The sequence below is a fragment of the Trichinella spiralis genome (assembly GCF_000181795.1).
Source record: "Trichinella spiralis strain ISS 195 chromosome Unknown Scfld2, whole genome shotgun sequence".
In the NCBI taxonomy this organism is placed as follows: domain Eukaryota; kingdom Metazoa; phylum Nematoda; class Enoplea; order Trichinellida; family Trichinellidae; genus Trichinella; species Trichinella spiralis.
In genome coordinates, this window is record NW_003526941.1 from 1,156,747 (window position 1) to 1,177,241 (window position 20,495).

A 20,495-nucleotide genomic window follows, 5' to 3' on the forward strand; every position below is an offset into this window, starting at 1 on the left:
GTTTCTTTTTGATGACTTTATTTATATAAAACTGTATCTCTGTGTGTTTGTGTGTTGGGCTTTTGGTTAATATTTATTTGTTGATCTGAAATTGCAAGTTGTTTGTCAAATTTTTGGTCAAACTTGAAAATACAAAAAAAAAGCACCGTTTGCATCCAAGACCGGTGCTAATTGTTTGTTTTTGGTCGAAACAACCGGTTAGCCTTGATTTATGAAAGGGTAAAATATAGCTACTTTTTGTAGTAGTATTCCATTTTGATTGGCTGTTGCAGTTGCTAACTCCGCTTAACCTGGCAGGGCTGCTGCTGTTGCTTTTGTTCTTCTGCACGCAGCACATAGTGACCAGTTACACTGATCCCACGTTTCTACGGGCAGGTGGCGCTGTGTTCGACGTCATTTTCCCAGGCTTAGTTGGCGTGTCGACCTGACGCTGTTGGTGAGCGTTCATCAGTGTATAGCTGTGACGGCGCTCACTTGGCTCGGCTCGACACAGCTCACCTCACCTCTGTTCAGTTCGGTCATTTGGCAAAGTTGGCAGCTTTAACTATCTCAACTCTTGTACTGATTTGGCATCTGCTTACTTTCTCTTTTCTGTGTGTGTGTGTGTGGCTTATTATTATTATTATTCAGTATAACAAAATTTTTTATCATCTGCTGCTTATTCTCGTTTATTTGAACGCCAAAAGCATATACAAACAAGCGCATTGAATTTTTCAATTATGGAAAATTTGAAAATTGAAGTACCCACCGTTGACGAGGTAATGTGAAATTTATGAAGGAAGCATTGGGAAATTTTTATTTTTCTCTCTTTCTCGCTTTCTACTCACAGCTTATTTATTAATTAATAATATTCTATTTATCATTGTTATCCGTTTGACACACTCATCTCTACGTAAGTAATATTTTCATGTGCGCATATATAATTTTTCCTCTGTAGTTTTCTGCAGTGGTGGGGGTTTCTGTTGGAATTTTTCCTTGGTGAGCATGGAATTGATGCGGGCTTGATAGCCCCTTTTCTCACGGTCAATTGTGTGACCGATCTCGATCGAGGTCAGCAACGGTTCGTTCTGTCTGATCAGCAGCAAAATATGTTCGTTCTTTCTATTGCTAGCTATTTTTCCCAAGTGACTGACCTTTTTCCCAGACAAACATCCTTTATCTCATCCTTTTCACAGACTTGTATTTTTTTTTCTTTTTGCATAATCTTCATCTTTGGAGGAGTGTGCGATTGAAAAAGCAAATGTTCAGCTATTCTCTCTGCTAATTGCGATTCGCTTTTCTTTTGGTTGCAAAATACAATTGCAATTTTGTGAATAAAATAATACTTTACGACAAGTCAAACTGGTCGCATCTTGTACGTGTTCTATAGTAGCCAGAGCAAAAGCAATATGATAATTATGGTATAGTTTTTGCTTTTTAGTTTTTTTTTTTTCAAAAAAAATTATCAGTTTTTATTTTTTCTTCGTTTATGAGACTTTTGTTTGGAAAATGTTATGATTTATTTTATTATAGGTGACCATTCTGTTCTACTGTAATTATTGAGTAGTTAGTTCAAGCCTGTGCAAACAGTTTTGCAAAGTTGTGTCTGTTGTTCAGTGCTCAAATGCATCGTCGTCATCGTGTATAATAATATTGTGTAATAATATAAACGCTTCAAACGGCAATTGTAACTGCTGCATAATTCCGTTTGTGGAGGGGATTTTGTTTAAGGGTGAATTATGTATGTAAAAATTTATGTAATCTTATGATTTGTTGCTTTTATTTTTTCTGTTTGTGTTTCTTACGGCGATCAGTGAAGCAAGTTTAATGATAATAATATGTTGATAGTTGGAGTGAGTAAAGTATAGGCATGTTTTTTCAAATTGAAACAGTAATATAATGTAATTTAATTGTAATGTGATGTGAATAATTTTCTTTTTCTCTTCTTCTCATTTCAAACTTATTATGCAGGACGTACCAACACAGCCGGCATTATCTCGGCCAGATTTGTTGTTTTCACCGTTTCTGTGGCCGAACAGTGTTCTGGTGAACAGTGGGAGTGGTATTGTCGCTGGTGGGCAACCGTTCCACGGTTCAACTTCTTCTGGCTTGAGTTCGACCGTGTTCAGCGAACCTTCTTCATCGTCTGCCACGTTGAACGCCTCTGTTTCGACCGCATCCTCTCTGCTTAAAGTCGCCATTTCCACGCTTCCGTATTTGTTGCCAGTCCAGGCAGCAGGTCCTCTGTTGAACAGTACTGCGGCCGCATACACGTTGGCGTCGGCCTACTTGGCCACCAATGCCCATTGGCTCAACGTTTTAGAGGTCAGTGTAGTTGTGGTTGTTTGTTTGCCAAATCGTAATAATTGCTCGATTGTTGTCTGCTTTCAGCGTTCCCAACGCGAAGCTATGGTCATGTTGTCACCGATGGACCCACCGTCTAGGCACAGTTCTCCGCAGTCGGTGGAACAGCAGTTGCCGTTTCAAACGTGCCCTGTCACGACAATCGCCAACCAGCAAAGCGCTAATCCAGCAACTGTTGCTGGTAGTCGGAAACGACGTCGCTCGAAAGAGCCCAAATCCGACGCATCACCGGTGAACATTGCTGCTGCTGCTGCTTCGTCGTCGTCGTTGGCCAGCGGCGAAGAGGAAGACGAAGAAGAAGACGAAGAGGAAGAAGAAGATGTTGACGACTACGACGACGATGGCGACGAATTGTTGAATCGTCGTCAGGATCGTCCAGCGAGCGGCTTATTATTATCCAACTACGATGCAGCTGCTCCACATCCAGCTTCTGCTGATACTCATCCATTGATGGCGGCGTTCATGCACAGTCAACAGCATCACCATTATTTGCAGAATCAGCATTATCATTCCGTCAACGTTTTGGACAGTTTGTCTTCATTCAGTGCGAAACAACGTCGAATTGTTGCCGAAAGCAACAAAATGCCAGGTTTGTCGGTTTTATCTTTTTTTAATAATAATAATAATAATAATAATAATAATAATCGATTTTAATTATTAAATGTTTTTGATGGAGGAGGATCAAAGGGAAACCCCAGCGGAGGGGCACAGTGGATAAAAGAGAGAGGGATATATATATATATATATTGTCAGTGGCATGTGTTTTCATATGTTTTCTACTTTTCTTTGCTTTTTGCATTCATTTGAAAAATAATCATCCACCAATGGTCAGCAATCAATCAGGCGAATTAATAGGAAAATCAGCAAACACATCGAGCAAAACAACAAAAGCGGCACGTTTGTTGTTTTCACATCCGATACAATTGATTGCTTCCACTATTTCACAACCAAAATCACCGCGCACCGTATTTATTCGTTTATGCGCGTGTATGAAAATGAAATTAAACAACAGTATATGTCGGGCTTGAATTGCAGCAGTCGCTTTTTTCTGAATTAGCCAATTGGTGAAAGCCACTAGAAATTATTTATTTTTTGATTTCGATTTTTTGGCCGGTTAACAGTGAGTGTGTTGTGTGCTTTGCTCTTGCTGTGGGCGATTTGTTCAGTTTGTTGTTCGAAAACGGTTATCGATTGACGTCGTGGCACCGTGTGGAAGTAAGATTTGAGGAGAAGAAGCTGCATCGTCGACAACAACGTGCACTGGGCGTTGTTGCGCTGCTTATTTTCGACCAAAAGGAAGCGGCTTTGTTTGCCAAGCTTGAAAATGTTGTATTTATTGGTCGGTTCATACTGCTGACTAATGCAGTCGTGGGAAAATGGCCGAACGGTAGCCAGCTGCCGCTTTGAACATCTTATCGACCAATTTATTTTTATTGTCGTCTTCGTCGTGTTGGTTCATTAATGCTTCATTGGTCGCATGCGACGGCAGCATGAAAGTTCCACTCTACGGTGATTGATGATGATGATAATTTGCTGGTGATGTCGAAAAAATTATTACCTACCACCTTGTGTACGCTTACTTGCTCGAACAACAGTCGAGTTGCGTTATTGTTTTTTGGTGAAAATTTCTCATTTCTATGAAACAGAATGAATAATCACCATCACCAGCAACCTGATCACCATCATTGTCGTCATGGGCAGCAGCAACGACGACAAAATGGCGCTTTATCTTTTGATAATTTTTCTTCGTCATTTCAATCATTTGACGTAGGCTTTTGGAATTGTCCCAATAGCGGCGGCGGAGGTGGTACTTATGCTGACCGTTCACAACCACTCTGTGCATCTTATTATTACTATTATCCAAATATACCAAATAGACCTGTTGAATTCGGTATGATTTTACCGGCTTTTTGTTGTACTTGATTCGATTTTTGATAGGAAAACAGAACATGAGTTGGTTATTTTAATTTTTTGTAAATTATTTTTTACAAATAGGATATTGTTTATTTTGATGTTTTTTTTCAAATATTATTTTCACAATAAATATAGGTGGTGATGTACGAAGTGAGCCGATTGAAATTTCTCCTGCGGTTGCCACTGTTCAGCCGTTTTTATCTTCTTCAATGGTGAAGAATGACGATCACAATAATTCGTTGAATCGTTTACCGATCGGCACCACCGCCGCCACCACGTTACCGTTTCCTCGATCACAGCTAGTGTATGCAGGCTTTTAGTGTTGTTTGCGAAGTTTTCTTCCAGTTGTTTTTAACGTGGTTGTGTTGTTTTCAAATTTTTACAGAACCGGCGTACAAAGTTTGACAAAAGAAGCAATGCTGCGCTACTTGCAAGACGATACTCAGTGCATCCTTACCATTTTTCACGCCAAGGTTGCGCAAAAATCCTACGGCAGCGAAAAACGGTATGCGCAGCCAGGAAATTATTAATTTCCTTCATATAATAATAATAATAATAATAATAATAATAATAATATCTTTTCAATACACACAAGCACACACATATATATATATATATGTATTCCTTTTTTTTGGTTTTGCTTACTCAGATTCTTTTGTCCTCCGCCTTGTGTTTACTTGTTCGGCAGTGGATGGAAGCAGAAGAAGCGGCAAGTGTCGTTTTTGTACCGTCAGATGATGCAAGTGCGCCGGGTGAACAGCAGCAGTTCGGCTGTTGAAGAAGATCCATCGCTTTCGGTGAAGGCGGATGAGGAGGAGGATTCACCATCATTGGAGCGGTCAGCCGGCAATCTGCAGCAACTCTACGACACCGACTCGATCAACTGCAGTACAGTGAACGACGCCTCGGCCGGCGATTTGGTCGCCTGCATTGGCATTGACCAATCCGAACAGGAGAAGCAGCCGTTGGATTTTTCTTGTGGCAAGGTGAAATGGAAATTTTAGCAGTGGATAATTTTTTTCATTTCTCCTATTTTTCAGAATTACTGCTCGGCGAAAACGTTGTTCATCAGCGACACTGACAAGAGGAAGTATTTCGAATTGCATGTCCAGTTGGCATACGCGTGCGGGCACGAGCTGGGCGTGTTTTCGTCGCAGAGGATCAAAGTGATCAGCAAGCCGAGCAAGAAGAAGCAGTCGATGAAGAATACCGACTGCAAGTATTTGTGCATTGCCAGCGGCACCAAGGTGGCATTGTTCAACCGACTCCGGTCGCAGACGATCAGCACGCGCTATTTGCACGTCGAAAATGGCAATTTCCAGGCTAGCAGTGTCCAGTGGGGCGCTTTTACTATTCATTTGTTGGAAGACGGTGCCGCCGAGTCCGAAGAGTTCGACGTGCGCGACGGGTTCATCCACTACGGGTCGACGGTGAAGCTCGTCGACTCGGTCAGCGGCATCGCTTTGCCCAGACTGATCATCAGGAAAGTCGAAAAGCAAGTCGCCCTGTTGGACAGCGACGAGCCGGTCAGCCAGTTGCACAAGTGTGCCTTTTTCATGAAAGGCACCGACTTTATGTACTTGTGCTTGTCCCAAGAGCGGATCATCCAATATCGGGTTAGAGGGAATTCCCTTTTTTATTATTATTTGTTGTGTAATGTTGGTGGATTTTTCTTTTCCAGGCTCAACCCGATTCCAATCCCAAACGACACGTCATCACCGACGGTGCCGCTTGGACGATCATTTCCACGGAAAAAGCCGAATACCGGTTCTACGAAGCCATGGGTCCAGTCCGATGCCCGGTTTCGCCTGTTCCCACGGTGCGAGATTTGTCGGTCAACTGCATGTCGCAGTTGACGCTCAGTGGAAGCCATTTCACGCCGGCTCTGAAGGTGTGGTTTGCCGAAGTCGAAGCTGAAACGATATTTCACAATTCCGAAGTGCTCATCTGCACCATACCGGATATTGACGAATTCCACTTGACCGCATCTCCGTGGGAAAAGCACGTGGTGCCGTTGTCGTTGGTACGCTTCGACGGTGTCATTTATCATACTGGTGTCACGTTTACCTATACGAGGAAAAAGGATGAAAAGACGACGAAAAATGAATCGAATTCCGCCGCCAACTTTGTAATACAAGCTGAAAACAAATGCGAAATGGCACGATTATGATCAATCAGAGAGGAGAGAGAGAGAATGTTTTGCTTTTTTCAATTAACCGCTCATTTATTCATAATCACCGACGACAATGATGATCATGATCTATCCAACTTAACAGACGCATCGATCTACCTATCTGTCTGTGCCATCCAACCTGCATAACATAACATGAATATATATATATATATATATATATATATATGCCCATGTGATGACACTGATATAAAAATACGCATGTGCACCACCACGTACAGATAGAAAGAGAGAAAGGAGTTCCTTTTCTCGTGATATTTATTTGCATGTATATGTTATGTCTGTTTGTGTTCCGTTCATTCAACTTTTTAATATTCATCGTTCTTTTTTTACAATATATGCAAAATATAATGTTTATAATGTTTTTAGTACTTAATTTTTTTTCATTTTTACGACAGTTTTTATTATTCAAATACTTCCGAGTGATTGATGTGCTCCGAGTTATTATAGTGAGTTGTCGATAGATGATAGATCTGCGCTTTGTATGTTTTGCTTTTCTCTTTTGCATTTCTGGTTGGTTGCCTGGAAAATTCCTCTCATATTTCTTTTACACAATGACTCCCCACTTTTTAAATTCTTCCTCAACCACGTATCATTTGTGCTTGTTACGCAAAAATACCTCTTCGCGTTGCACAATGCGCATCTTTTACTTTCGCTCTTGCTGTACACGTGCATACATTTTGTATTACAGTGTGATCAATTTTGCTTATTTATGCCCTGGGAAATGTAATAATAAAGTAATTTATCAATAATATTCAACCCGAAGACCGATAATGAATTGTTTTGCAATTTTGTGCGCTCGAATATTGGCACAAAAATACTTAAATCAAGCTGATTTACTGAATGAACATGTTACAAAAAAAAATTGCATTAATTATTTTACATTTCTTAAATGACCGTACACTTTTTATCCTACTTTGAAATTTTGTATGTACTTTTACAAAAGTCAGATAGATTTGCATCTTGATTAACAATTACTACAACTACTACTACTGTAACAGTATCGAATTGTTGAACTGAGCGTTTGTTTTTGTTGTGAATTTTGCAATTCGTTTGCGTAATAATGCAGAAAATCTAATTGCGCCATCTGGTGAGAAAATCTACCATCATTGCATAAACAGATTGTTTGTGTAAAATCATTTATTTACATATTACGTAAGTTGTCGCTGAAGTAATGAGTTAAGTTGGGGTTTAAAAATGGAATAAAATGAAATACATTATCATCTAATTTAAATTTCAGCTGTCTTATTCTCACTAATCGGTCATTTCGTATTATCTGTAGAGTGATAATAATAATAATAATAATAATAATAATTCCTTTAGGAACATTAAAATTATCACTACAAGCAACACAGATGATATATTCATTACCCATCTGTTTGCCAGTTGTTACTAGATGTAGAATTATTTTTTAAATGAAATCAAGCGTTTTTGAATTTTATTACTAACGAAAAACATCCAAACTGATGGAATTATATACTACACTGACAGCGGCTATGACTTGTATGAAAAGCGATCAGCTAGCTAGCTACTAAATAAATGATTAGATCAATTTTTTTCTAACAACCGGCGTGTGCTGCAGGTAGGGATAGTTTATTGACTGTTTGTTCTGCTGAATTCTGATTTCACACAGGTGCATATTCATATCTTGTTAATGCGAATTATCTTTTCATAAAATTTGCGGGCCAAAATCATTCGAATTTTATGCAGTGTATTAGGCTAACGCTGTAACGTACAAGGCGATGCAACATTCAAAAATTGTGTGAAAGTAGATGGATCTGTAAATTAAATCCGATTTAAAATTTATAAAACAACGGGTGAAATTATAGCATTGCAGTTTTCCACACTACCAACACAGTACATGGTTTTGTTTTGTTGGCTTACGTTATATGTACAGCTAGGTCATGGGCATTGTTAGAAATTTAGTACCGTATGAACGAAATCAGTGTGAGCGTTAGTTAATTCAATGGATGAAGAAAAATAAATTTTAAATCATGTTAATGTATGTTTTATTTTTCCACTGATTTTTTGAATGCTAATTTGAAATGTAATAAGCAGTGGGTAAGTATAATCAAGTTAGTTGAACTGCAATTAGGAAAACTTTGTCTTACTGTAGCTGTTATGATCGTTGAGCAGAATCGAGTTGCAAACTCGTGGATAATCATCGTAAACGGGTTAATTTTTTTGCACCAATATGTTTGTAAGTGCTCATTTTACTTTTTTATTTTGCATTTAGAACAAAAAATGTCCGATTGCTTGGAAGACATTGGGTCGAACGATTGTAACGGTCTGGAAGCAGACTGCGATCTATACGGCGACTGTGATGTCAATCTTGAAGACATGAACGAAGGTGCTGACAGTCCTAAATGTGCATTAAGGGAAGATTCTGTCGAGCGCATTGATGATGAAGACTTGTACGATTTGGATGTGTCGGACAAATCATCAACTGGCCAAAGCCAAGAAAAGTGCACGCCTACCCGAGCTATACCTACACTGAAAACCAGTAGTGGTAAAAATGTGGAAGTCTCGGCCAGCGATAGCCTGCGAAATGTTCGCCCGCACTCGTGCTATGTTGGTAGGTTTCCGAAAAGTATCATTCCACTTCATTGTCTTGCATGTTTGTTGCGCCCCAATTTCTGGATCATTTGAAATAATGCAATATTTTCACATCCATTCCGTTCACTACTCATTGCTGAAATGAAATCAGACATGCTCTGTGAAGCATGTGTATAGCAGTGCGTCTATATGCATATGCATATATATATATATATATATGTGTGTGTGTATGTATGTATGTATGTATGTATGCATATATATATATATATATACACATGTATATATGTTTAGTATTCTTGTAAATCAGTTGTTTAAATTTTTGGCAGCTAAATGGCGCTGTCATGCACATTAGTTTCATGTAGTTTATCAGATTTGTATTATTGTTTCACTGTTTTTTATTGTTAGTTTTTTAATGCAACAGAAGGCACTGAGTTTATATACATATACATATACATGTATACATACACCACATACACAGCAGAAATTATTCAAATTATTAATAATGTTGCTACGCAGAATTAGTTGTGCGTCACCATTTTCATCATCTGCATATGTATTTTGCTTGTATTTTTAAACTATTTTCACTTAATTTGAACTTTATTTATTTAGTCGTGTTGTTTCTCTAACATTTTATGATGTTTTTTGTGCGTATTGTTTTTGGTTTTGTACTTTAACTTTTTTGAGCTCTGTTGATCTGCCGCTATCGGCTTTTTCTGTCAGTCATGTCTTATGCGGTTTATTATTATATGCCAATTGCGTATATGTTTGGCGGTGTTGTTGCACTATTATTCTGTTACATACATTCCACAATTTTGTTTGGAGAGTTTCTATTAGTTCATTTATTCATTCATTCATTCATTCATTCAGTATTAATTGATGTACTGAGACATCCAAATGTAACAAATCATGTGCAATATATTATTATTTAAACGTGTCAGAATTATTTTTTATTGTTATCAGTTTAAAGTATATGTCAGTGCTATTTTATCTGTTCGTGCGCATGATCTCCTCTGATAGATCTCGGTCGATGTATAAAGCAATGATGCGTTTATTTGAGAGAGTTATGAACTTTTAGTGAAATAAATACAAAAATTAAGCAGTTTTCTTTATAATTTTTGCAAATTTTGGTACTGGATCTGATACTACGCTTTGAATTGGTTCTTTCTTCCTTGCAAATGTCTATCGCCTTGTTTTCGTTTACATTACTTTGTATTTTAAAATGAGCTGATGAGATGCAGTTAACTTTCAACCAGTATCAGAAGCATCATTACTTGGAAAATATAACTGTTCCATCCGCTGATTTTTGTACTTTCCACAGTTGTTTAGCATTATCGCTTTGTAGTTCATATTTTTATTGGATGCGGTTAGAAGTTGTGATGCGAAATTGGACAGCTGTTTCGATTTTTATCAGCATTTAAGATTGACAATTTGACGAAGCTGAAATTTTAGCCAGTGGAATGCGAAAACTGTTCCGACGTTTTACTTATTTTGCAAAACAAGCAATACAGTGTTTGTGATTTGCAGGTTGTGTGAATATGCATATTGCGTAGATTTGCATAATATATTTTCAATTTTTGAAATCAAAGCAGCTTTGTCTCGGTGCAGATTTGAAAAAAAATGTACGCATGACATGTTTGTAAATTTGAATTTCAAGTTTTTCAGTTCAATTGTGTTGCAGCAGATATTTTCAGTTAAAAGTTCTTAAAGTTCTATTAGTTGTAATATTTTTTTGCAAAGTAGTTTTCATTTTGCACGATCATTAAATTATTTTTTGATCAACTGTACTGTTTTTGAACTGGTTGTTGCTTTTGCACGAGATTGTGCGTTTTTATGTGCACTTTATAAGCAGTGCAATGATGGTGTATGTATAGTATAATTTGTAAATTTCTAGTTGCAGTAATTTGTTGCATTGGTTAACTGAATTTTTTTATCACTGTAGAAAAACAAGTTGCTGTGCGAGGTGTTGTCTATTCAAGGTTGTTTTGTATTGATTTGTTAATTAACAAAGTATGTTAAATTTTCGTACAAACAGCGGCAGATGTGATTTAACGTAGAAAAAGGTTTGAAGAAAGTTGACAGTTTGAAGTGCAAAATGTTTTTGAAAATGCTCTTATGATTATTTTGAATTGCTTGTCCGCCATTAGTTCAATTAGACACTAGAATTAATATATTTGCTAAATTGGATATGAAAATGAACTTTAACGTATAATTAATTGATTGTTCGCAACAGATGTGAGGTATGTTAGATTTGATAATGCGATGAAATTGTTGATTTTGTTGGAACTATAAAAAGAACCCGTGAAAAGTCTGGGTTATTTCATTTTTATATGAACTGCAGCATTTGTGTCGGGATTATATATATATATATATTGTAATACATGCACAAGAATGTGCTAACTGTTCGATTGAAATTAATAATAATGCAGCAATGATATTAATAGGCTGTCAGTATTACAACTGAAATAGTAGTAGATTATACATAATCATCATCATCATCATCCTTTTTGCACATGAATTTTGTTGTTGTTGTTATTATTAATCTGTTGTTTGTTTTCTTTGTTAGGTAATTTGACATGGTGGACTACATATTTCGATTTGCAAAATGCATTGCAAAGCATTGGAATAACCGATTTGGTCGAAGTTCGATTCAATGAAAATCGTGCTAATGGTCAATCAAAGGGATTTGCATCGGTCGGCTTTGCATCTGAAGCGTCAGTCAGGAAGTGTTTGGAAAGCCTGTCAACACAGAACATTCACGGCATGACTCCAATTGTGATGCCGTTCAACAAGTCTTCATTGCATTCACTGGACGTGACGGCACGTAAACCAGAAGAGAAATTACCAGTTAAGCAAAATCGTCAAGAGAAGTCCGGAAATGTGCAATTCTTGGGTACAATACGACTGGGTGCGAACGTATCTTCACAGTCCAGCGGTCACCGTGCTGAAGGACGCTCAAATCGCGGTTCTTCGTCCAACCAACGCAATCGCAATCATCCACCGTCATTGTTGTCCGCATCTCTCAGTTTACCAATACCGGCACCGACGATCACTTCTTTCACCACTCCTCCAATGGTTCCATCGGTTATGGTTCCTCCTTTGATTCCGAACCGTCCTCCGCCGGGCTATCCATCATCTAGCCGACCTGTGATACAGTCTGTGCTTTCTGGAATACCCCCTTCTGCTATTCCTCCGCCAGGTAGTCATGTCAATCCGAATTTTTACCCTGGCCTGGTTGGTGCATCGTCTCACAATATATACGGTGAAGTGGGACACAGTGACGATTTTGAAGAGATCATGAGTCGCAATCGAACCGTTTCAAGTAGTGCTATCAGCCGGGCAGTAGCGGATGCAGCCGTGGGAGATTATAGCTCAGCTATTGATACATTATTGACAGCTATAAATCTTCTGCGACAGTCGAAAGTGGCTCAAGATGAGCGCTGTCGCATTTTGATTACCAGTTTGCAGGATACGTTGCATGGCATCGAGAACAAATCCTACCGACGTCGAAATAAGACTCCACGCGAACGTGATCGCTCTCGAGAACGGCGCACTAAACGTCGGGAACGCTCTCGAAGCAGATCCCGTTCACACGATCGTTTTGCCGTCAACGACTATTCACCTCGTCGCAAGCGTTATTAATATTATTTATTTATTCATTTATTCATTCATTCATTCATTTATTCATTTATCTTTTTCTTTATCCATTCATACGCATTTTTGTATTATTTGTGCGACAGTTTTTTTCATTAATTCATTAATAACTAAGTGTGTTTTTAAAACATTATATTATCCAATTTTGTTGTTTATAGTATAAACATGATATTCCTGTCATTCATTTTAAACCATTTTCCTGCTGTATTTTCTGTATTTGTTGAAAAATGTGAATGCAGTATGGTTGAATATTTCCGATCTGCAAACAGTAAGGTGAGTTTGCTTATACTGTACACGTGAGACAGCGTTTATTATTGAACGTCATGTTCAATTTAACGTGCACAAGTTACTTTTTGCATGTGAACTACAAATCGGCATACCAATTAATGCATATTTATCCGTGTTTTCGTGTGATTGTTCCACTTGTCGGGTATCACCGGTTAAATAATTGTACTTCAGTAACAAAGTAAATATTCTTCACGCATCCATTTTGTCGTTGCAATTATTCTTGGAAGTGTACTGTAGCATGGATTGAAATTTGCACGATGCCCTGCAGAAACCTGAAAAAATAACCATTCAAGAAGCTATATTATCATGCATAAATTGACTAGAAATTTGAATTGAAATTGCCATTTAGTTGTATTAAAGAAAAGCACGTGTGTGCTATTGCCGCTACCTGTCGACAGATAATCTATAAGAATAAGGGCGAGAGAATAAGGCAAAGTTGAATACCTGAATAGAATATTTTTTTTCATTCCTTAAAAATCTTTTATTAAAGTTTACTTAAAAGTTTCATAGTTCATAGTTTGTAAAAAATAAAAATATCACTTCGGTCATCGACACAACTTTGTCAATAAATCAAACACACTCAGGTAATGTGTAAAATGCGTGCAACCTTCTTTTCTTTAAATACAGTTTGTCTGCATTTCAAAGCTTCATATTTTGATTTACCAATTGTTATGAAAAATTTTTCTCTACCACGGGTTACGCCTTCAGGTTTGCGCAGCACTATATTAGTCATTCACTTCTCCGGATTTTGTCTAGGCGTGTGTCAGTTGCGCATGGCTTTCTTCGGCTGCTGATGCTGATCATCACTGCTTGTCATCTTCCATGCACACTTATCAACATTTTCAATAGAATATTATGCAATTATAATTATTATATAATATTAATTTAATAATTGCATAATGTAATGTAATAAAACTGTAAGTATGTTTTGCTTTGTTTTTCAAAATTATGCATTATTGAATGATGATGTTCATGTATACCTACTTGTAGTGCAGTGTTTTAATTGCAGCTTAATAGATGAAGAGTAAATTATGTTATTTTGGAAACATTGAATTGTGACGTCGTTTGTTGTAAATATCACGTGAAAAATAAAAACTAATGTTAAATTTGATTGATTGATTTGATGAAATTTGAAAGTCATACATTTAGATTCATACATTATTAAACAGCAAGCAGTGTACATGTGAACGTAACTGACATTAGGTCAACATTGTGAACAGTTGTGCATGATTATTAGTATGTATTCATTTTATGACTGGTGTATTCATTTCTCAAAACTAAAAATAATAAAATAACTTTTTATAGCAGTGATATAACAGGAATAATGTTACATTTTTTTCATCATGAGCTCTTACAAATTCTGCATTTCAATTCGTTTATTTTATTAAACATTTTTCTTCGCTGTTTTTTTCATTTACGTTTGGTAATAATATAATCTGTGCTATTTCTGTTTGGTTTTTATTCCAAAACAAAATATCTACGAAAACAACAATATCAAAGCTGTCGAAATCTGTCGTGTCTGGTGTTCACCATCATCAGCGACCTTCTTTCTATTGATGGTTGATTTGTGCTTGTTTATATGCAAAATAATATACTTCATTCTTCAGTCAAGTTCAAGTGAGATTGATGGTTGATTTTTTACTTTTTGAGTTACATTGTAATTACTGTAAAATTACTGGGAATTAGATATTGATTCTCAGGTGTAAGAAGTTGTTCAGCGTTTCGTTGATGTTCAGTACTTGATGATATAATTTATTGTATATGAAATTGTGGTTTAATATTTAATGATAGTTGTTTTCTACATCTGAGAGCATTTCACACCCCATACGTTGTTGTAAATGATATCGGTATATATTATTTATTTGTGGAAAAAGAGGTGATTGGACTTCAGTCATGATCATACCATGTTATGCAGTTGGTCAAGAAATTTTTTTTCGTTTCCAGCAGTTGTTTGCACGGCTAAAATGTGCATATTGGAGGATTTAAATAATAAAATAGCAAGTTGTATTCCGAGCAATGTCGTAAATTGCATTTGACTTTCTGGTGGCCAGTGTTCTGAATCAGTTGACGTTAGGTGACACGAATTGCTAAATTTTTAGTGCTAATATAGCAATTTATTATGTAAATATTCAAACGAGTTTAGTTTAAAATGTTTTATATTGATGAAGTGAAATAAATGAATTTGTATATTCATGATACGTTTTGTAATGTTATATAAAATATAAATGGAATGTACATTTCTATAGGCGTACATTTAGTTTAGTTTAATTAAATTTATGCACTATTAAAAATTCAAAATTAGGTTATTCTACCTGAAGCAAAGTATACTGATATTTGCGTAATTAATTTAGTACTCCTTTATTGATTTTTAGTTTCATGGTCAGTTATTCAATGTATCGTCATCAGAGCACGTAATGTGCTTCAGTCTCTCCTACAGTTATAAACCAAGTTTGAAAGGTATAATACCTATCTTTTTCTTAATGTTTTAGGGGCATTCTTTGCTTGCTGGTTGCATGAATCTATAAATTTAATTACTGATGAATTGTTTTACGTCCAATTCTATGATATAATTGCATGATTTTGAAATTCAGTTGAATGTGTACTGTGGGTTGTAGGCAGATAATTGCTATAAATAAATAATATGCCTAGTGTTGAACACAGTGTGATATGCTGTCATGCAATTAATTGTTTGTTAACATTTTCTTAGTCATTCCTTTATTACTTGTTGAGCTTCATTTTGAGCAATTGTAGGCGAACATTGTCGAACAGTAGCTGACGATTTGCTTTTCCATTGGAAAGTTGGATGCGCATCCATGAAACAGATGTGTGTTTGTTTCTGTTGATTGTAATTTCATTTCTTGAAAATGATTCATCACAATTCAGAACAGCACAAGAAAAAGGTGCCTATCAAGTTGTTTTAATATTTGACATTGCTGGTTAGTTTAAAATTGAGATATTATAGTACAAAGTTGAGTTGGAATTGCAAATTATTTTTCAGAATAATTAATTTTGTGTGTTCAGTTTTAATGCAGTTAGTTTTGGCCGAATAGCGACGCCACCTGAACAGTAACAAGTAATTTTAGTAAAATAAATAATAGTAGCGTCACATAACGTCTCCAGTTAATTATTACATTAAGTAGACGCTGAACCTTGTTTTTCATCACTCGACAGTATTCTGTTTTTACATTTATTTTACAACTTTATAAGCATATTTACAGTGTTTTATTGCATTTGATTTAAAACTGTAATAACTTTGGTCATTTAATTAAGTTATCCATTACATTTATGCTAATAAGCTATTACTGACAGAAAAATAGGTTGTTCTGCCAGGGGCAGTTTCCTTCTTTTGCATAATTTAGTTATTGTGCTTATTTTTAGAATACTTTATTCATTGCATCGCCATGGAAGAACGCACGTGTTAAATTGAGTCAACTGATTAAGAAAGACGTAAGTTATACATTGATAATGTGGGATATGTATTTTTTGCATGCTGTTTGCATGATCTTAGAAATATGGTGAATGGAAACGGATTTTTTGTTAATATGAAATATCATTAAGCAGTTGTTTTCTATATTGAGATTTCACCTTCAATATTTACGTCAAATAAAAAAGAATGCTAAAAATGCATTTATGTAAATCAAATAGAAAATTCAATGATTTCAAGATATTAAAAATATTTTATTTTTCTCAGATGGCAGATAAGCAAGAAATGTATCCATTACAGTTCCGTAAAAGGTCATTTGTCATATTCACATGTTACATTTATTATTGTTATTTATTCGTCAATTGTCAAAAATGTAAGTCTGTTTTACTTTTTGCTTTTATTTCTCATTTTTTACTTTGTACGTTTTTATTTTTCAGTATTTTGTAGATTTTTTTTTTAAATACAAATTTTGTTTTGAAATGGTGAAAAGTAATCGAAACAGTTTAAGAAAGAATCCTTGCTTGGCACGTTGCTTTTGAAAATAAGTCTTCAGGTAAGTATTTTTACAGTGAATTTTCTAGTTGCAGATGAATCGAAACAGCTTGGGACTGATTCTAAAAGGTTTTTGGATTACGTTGCTTTGTTTCAGATATGATCTTCAATTGATTTTCAGGTAAGTATTTTTTACAGTCAAGACTTTCTAGTTTGTAAGACTAGGTACTAGGTATTTTGTACTGTTTATACAAGATTAGAAAAGCACTAAGATAAGCACTGTAATGTAAGCACAGGTAAGTAATTTTAAATACCTCGAAGCATTCGAAATGAAGAGGACAGGAGAAGAGTGTAGGTGGAGAGGAGAAGGGAGAAGAGTATAGGTGGAGAGGAGAGGGGAGAAGAGTATAGGTGGAGAGGAGAGGGGAGAAGAGTATAGGTGGAGAGGAGAGGGGAGAAGAGTATAGGTGGAGAGGAGAGGGGAGAAGAGTATAGGTGGAGAGGAGAGGGGAAAACATTTTAGGTGGAGAGGAGAGGGGAGAAGAGTATAGGTGGAGAGGAGAGGGGAGAAGAGTATAGGTGGAGAGGAGAGGGGGAGAAGAGTATAGGTGGAGAGGAGAGGGGAGAAGAGTACACGGTGGAGAGGAGACGGGAGAAGAGTATAGGTGGAGAGGAGAGGGCAGAAGAGTACATGTGGAGAGGAGACCCGAGAAGAGTATAGGTGGAGAGGAGAGGGGAGAAGAGTATAGGTGGAGAGGTGGACAATGAGATCTAAAAATTGCTCGAGGGTTCAGCCTGGGGCGTATCTTGAATTGTAGCCTCAGGCGAGCCTAAAGGCGTAGCCTGCGGCTATTTTCTTGAAAATCTTAAATTCTGGAATTTACGAAAATTTTGCCGGAGGCATAGCCCCAAGCATAGCCTGAGGGCAAATATTTGCATATAATTTGCCTGGAGCATAGCCTGAAGGGAAATGTTTTTTCAAAAATAGCCTGGGGCATAGCCTGAGGGTAAATATTTTTTTAATTTTGCCTGAAGCGTAGCCTGGGGCGTAGCCCGCGGCTATCTTTTTGAAAATCTCGAAAATTTTCACAAATTACGAAAAATTTGCCGGAGGCGTAGCCCGAAGCATAGCCTGAAGGCAAATATTTTGCCTGAAGCATAGCCTAGGGCTTAGCCTGGGGGCAAATCCAAATTTTGAAATAGAGCTTGAGGCATTGTTTAAGGTAAAGCGTATCCCTCTGATGCTACTTTCCGTGTAGCTATCCCACCTTGTCTTCTTCTCCCAACCTATGCTCCTCTCCTGTCCTCTCTTCACAACCTATACTCCTCTCCTCCATTTCCTCCTCCTCCAATTTTGAATTTGCCTTCCAGTGCTGGCACTTCCTGAATTCCAGTTACCTTTTCCAAATCTTCTTTTTCCTTCATTTCCAATTCCTTACCCTGTCAAAATCTTTTCCTTACCTGGTGAGCAGATGTCTCTTTCTTCCAGTTCTTCCTTTCTACTCTTCTCGATCTTCAGATTGTGATCTGAAACGTGACGTTCACAAAAGTAATTAGAACTTACCGCGATAGGAACGATGTCTTGTTTACAGATGTCTTCAGGGACCTCCAAGATGCCATGCCTGAAAAACAGAAATAAATAGCTTAAATAATTAGCGTACATATTACTTACTTTTGGTGACAGGGTGGTAATTCACACTTTGTGCATTCCCATTTTGTTTCTTCTTGTAGTGGATTGGTACGGTCAGATTGGTACTTACCTTCCTGTCCATATCTGCCTTTTCCTTCTTTTCTCACCATATCAAAATCTTTTCCTTAGCTGGCGAGCAGATGTCTCTTCTTTCTTCCTCCTCTATTTCTAGTCTTCTCGATGTGATTGTGATCTGAAGTGTCGTTCATATTAGTAATACTTAAAACTTACCGCCTCTTGACACGGACGATGTCTTCTTGTTTACAGATGTTCACTGCAGTCAGTTTCTTCAGGGACCTTCACGATGCCATCTTGCTTAGACACCGCCTGAAAAACAGAAATATAAGATTGAATACCTTAAATAATTAGGTTAAATATTACTTACTTTTGGTGACAGGGAGACAATTCGCACTTTGTGCATTCCCATTGTTTCTCCTTGCAGTGCAATGGCGATACTGTCGATGAACATGTCTATAAAATGAGCAGAATCAAATTTAGCTGTTTTCCAACTGACTACGTACCTATTTATGAAAGGAAACATTATCACCATTCATGAAAAATCTCTTTTTACTCCATTGCAGCCAGATACTCATCCTCTCTCTTTCAGGAGTGGTGGTCTATAAAACAGTTTTGCTTGAACGATGCATGAGTAGATTTAAATATAGTACTGAATATTACTTAATTTTTATGACAGTCGAAGACCTGTTCTTCTTCACTGACCATTACCGCTGTCTTGTTTTTCTATCTTGTAGTGGTTTGATATTGTCGATAACATGCCTGTGAAATGAGCAGAATTAAATTTCGTTACCTGCTGTCACTTACCTACTTACGAGGGAAAACATGATCGTCATGCATAAAATGTAGTATCAATCTGGATGGCTGTCTGTTCATTTGGAAGCAATTTTTTCAGATTGATTTTCTTACGAACCACATGTTCTTACAGGAAGCATTTCCACCGGTTGGTAAACCAAATGCAAGGAGTGTCAGGCACAAGGAAACACGATCCGAAGTTTCTTCGCTTTGCTAGAAATACATACATTTCAGGTAAATGAATTTTCTCTATTTATAATTGTCACTGATATCAGATTATATTGTCTTATTATGGGTGTGAAATAGCAATATTATGTTAATTGAAGACGAATGACAGTGCATCTGATTGAAATTTATATGTACACGTACTATCTGTAAGAACATTAACTTACTTGTTAAATGCGATGGGGTACATAAAGATGCTCCTATTCCTATACGGAGTTTAAAGATAGTTTATATATATATACGGAGTTAAAAGACAGTTTGCATATATATATACGGAGTTGAAAGACAGTTTGTATATACATACAGAGTTGAACCACTCTTCAAAAGGCGGAGGAGGGGGTGGCGGGTGGGTATACGGAGCTTAAAGATAGTTTATATATATATACGGAGTTGAAAGACAGTTTGTATATATATATATGGAGTTGAACCATTCTTCAAAGGGCGGAGGAGGGGGTGGCGGGCGGGTATACGGAGCTTAAAGATAGTTTGTATATATATACGGAGTTGAAAGACAGTTTGTATATATATACGGAGTTGAAAGACAGTTTGTATATATATACGGAGTTGAACCATTCTTCAAAGGGCGGAGGAGGGGGTGGCGGGCGGGTATACGGAGCTTAAAGATAGTTTATATATATATACGGAGTTGAAAGACAGTTTGTATATATATACGGAGTTGAAAGACAGTTTGTATATATATACGGAGTTGAAAGAAAGTTTGTATATATATACGGAGTTGAACCATTCTTCAAAGGGCGGAGGAGGGGGTGGCGGGCGGGTATACGGAGCTTAAAGATAGTTTGTATATATATACGGAGTTGAAAGACAGTTTGTATATATATACGGAGTTGAAAGACAGTTTGCATATATATACGGAGTTGAAAGACAGTTTGTATATATATACGGAGTTG

General features: G+C 36.9%; 5 protein-coding genes across 5 annotated transcripts; 4 read left to right on the forward strand and 1 right to left on the reverse strand.

Annotated features, from left to right (window-relative positions):
* The first annotated feature begins 1,944 nt into the window (after nucleotides 1-1,944).
* Tsp_02743 (octanoyltransferase) lies at nucleotides 1,945-3,750 on the forward strand. Its single transcript, XM_003379023.1, has 4 exons — nucleotides 1,945-2,574; nucleotides 2,713-2,812; nucleotides 2,839-2,932; nucleotides 3,510-3,750. The coding sequence occupies exons 1-4, from the start codon at nucleotides 1,945-1,947 to the stop codon at nucleotides 3,748-3,750; spliced, it is 1,065 nt and encodes a 354-aa protein (XP_003379071.1).
* Nucleotides 3,751-3,990: 240 nt separating this feature from the next.
* On the forward strand, nucleotides 3,991-6,427 carry Tsp_02744 (suppressor of hairless protein). The gene is made up of 6 exons (XM_003379024.1): nucleotides 3,991-4,234; nucleotides 4,393-4,561; nucleotides 4,643-4,762; nucleotides 4,907-5,243; nucleotides 5,298-5,783; nucleotides 5,939-6,427. Exons 1-6 carry the CDS (start codon nucleotides 3,991-3,993, stop codon nucleotides 6,425-6,427), a joined length of 1,845 nt encoding a protein of 614 aa, XP_003379072.1.
* A 2,265-nt stretch (nucleotides 6,428-8,692) lies between these two features.
* Tsp_02745 (putative RNA recognition motif protein) lies at nucleotides 8,693-12,643 on the forward strand. Its single transcript, XM_003379025.1, has 2 exons — nucleotides 8,693-9,023; nucleotides 11,568-12,643. Exons 1-2 carry the CDS (start codon nucleotides 8,693-8,695, stop codon nucleotides 12,641-12,643), a joined length of 1,407 nt encoding a protein of 468 aa, XP_003379073.1.
* Nucleotides 12,644-15,746: 3,103 nt separating this feature from the next.
* Tsp_02746 (conserved hypothetical protein) lies at nucleotides 15,747-17,078 on the forward strand. The gene is made up of 6 exons (XM_003379026.1): nucleotides 15,747-15,854; nucleotides 16,045-16,062; nucleotides 16,322-16,390; nucleotides 16,635-16,671; nucleotides 16,949-17,001; nucleotides 17,058-17,078. The coding sequence occupies exons 1-6, from the start codon at nucleotides 15,747-15,749 to the stop codon at nucleotides 17,076-17,078; spliced, it is 306 nt and encodes a 101-aa protein (XP_003379074.1).
* Nucleotides 17,079-18,118: 1,040 nt separating this feature from the next.
* Nucleotides 18,119-18,659, reverse strand: Tsp_02747 (hypothetical protein). The gene is made up of 3 exons (XM_003379027.1): nucleotides 18,532-18,659; nucleotides 18,299-18,481; nucleotides 18,119-18,242 (listed from the first exon to the last, which is right to left on the reverse strand). The coding sequence occupies exons 1-3, from the start codon at nucleotides 18,657-18,659 to the stop codon at nucleotides 18,119-18,121; spliced, it is 435 nt and encodes a 144-aa protein (XP_003379075.1).
* Nucleotides 18,660-20,495: the final 1,836 nt, after the last annotated feature.

What these genes read in the sequence shown, in the direction of transcription:
- Tsp_02743 (XM_003379023.1), top strand. Translation starts at nt 1,945, where the DNA reads ATGCAGGACGTACCAACACAGCCGGCATTATCTCGGCCAGATTTGTTG. An exon ending in CCAAATCCGACGCATCACCG is followed by an intron (nt 2,575 to 2,712) that starts GTGAACATTGCT and finishes AATCGTCGTCAG; the next exon opens with GATCGTCCAGCGAGCGGCTT. An exon ending in CGAAAGCAACAAAATGCCAG is followed by an intron (nt 2,933 to 3,509) that starts GTTTGTCGGTTT and finishes CGATTTGTTCAG; the next exon opens with TTTGTTGTTCGAAAACGGTT.
- Tsp_02744 (XM_003379024.1), top strand. Translation starts at nt 3,991, where the DNA reads ATGAATAATCACCATCACCAGCAACCTGATCACCATCATTGTCGTCAT. An exon ending in AAATAGACCTGTTGAATTCG is followed by an intron (nt 4,235 to 4,392) that starts GTATGATTTTAC and finishes CAATAAATATAG; the next exon opens with GTGGTGATGTACGAAGTGAG. An exon ending in TGGATTTTTCTTGTGGCAAG is followed by an intron (nt 5,244 to 5,297) that starts GTGAAATGGAAA and finishes CCTATTTTTCAG; the next exon opens with AATTACTGCTCGGCGAAAAC.
- Tsp_02745 (XM_003379025.1), top strand. Translation starts at nt 8,693, where the DNA reads ATGTCCGATTGCTTGGAAGACATTGGGTCGAACGATTGTAACGGTCTG. An exon ending in CCCGCACTCGTGCTATGTTG is followed by an intron (nt 9,024 to 11,567) that starts GTAGGTTTCCGA and finishes TTTCTTTGTTAG; the next exon opens with GTAATTTGACATGGTGGACT.
- Tsp_02746 (XM_003379026.1), top strand. Translation starts at nt 15,747, where the DNA reads ATGCGCATCCATGAAACAGATGTGTGTTTGTTTCTGTTGATTGTAATT. An exon ending in GTCAACTGATTAAGAAAGAC is followed by an intron (nt 16,391 to 16,634) that starts GTAAGTTATACA and finishes TATTTTTCTCAG; the next exon opens with ATGGCAGATAAGCAAGAAAT. An exon ending in AATGTATCCATTACAGTTCC is followed by an intron (nt 16,672 to 16,948) that starts GTAAAAGGTCAT and finishes TGAATTTTCTAG; the next exon opens with TTGCAGATGAATCGAAACAG.
- Tsp_02747 (XM_003379027.1), bottom strand. Translation starts at nt 18,659, where the DNA reads ATGGTGAGAAAAGAAGGAAAAGGCAGATATGGACAGGAAGGTAAGTAC. An exon ending in TTACCACCCTGTCACCAAAA is followed by an intron (nt 18,482 to 18,531) that starts GTAAGTAATATG and finishes TCTGTTTTTCAG; the next exon opens with GCATGGCATCTTGGAGGTCC. An exon ending in AAGGAAAAGATTTTGACAGG is followed by an intron (nt 18,243 to 18,298) that starts GTAAGGAATTGG and finishes ACTGGAATTCAG; the next exon opens with GAAGTGCCAGCACTGGAAGG.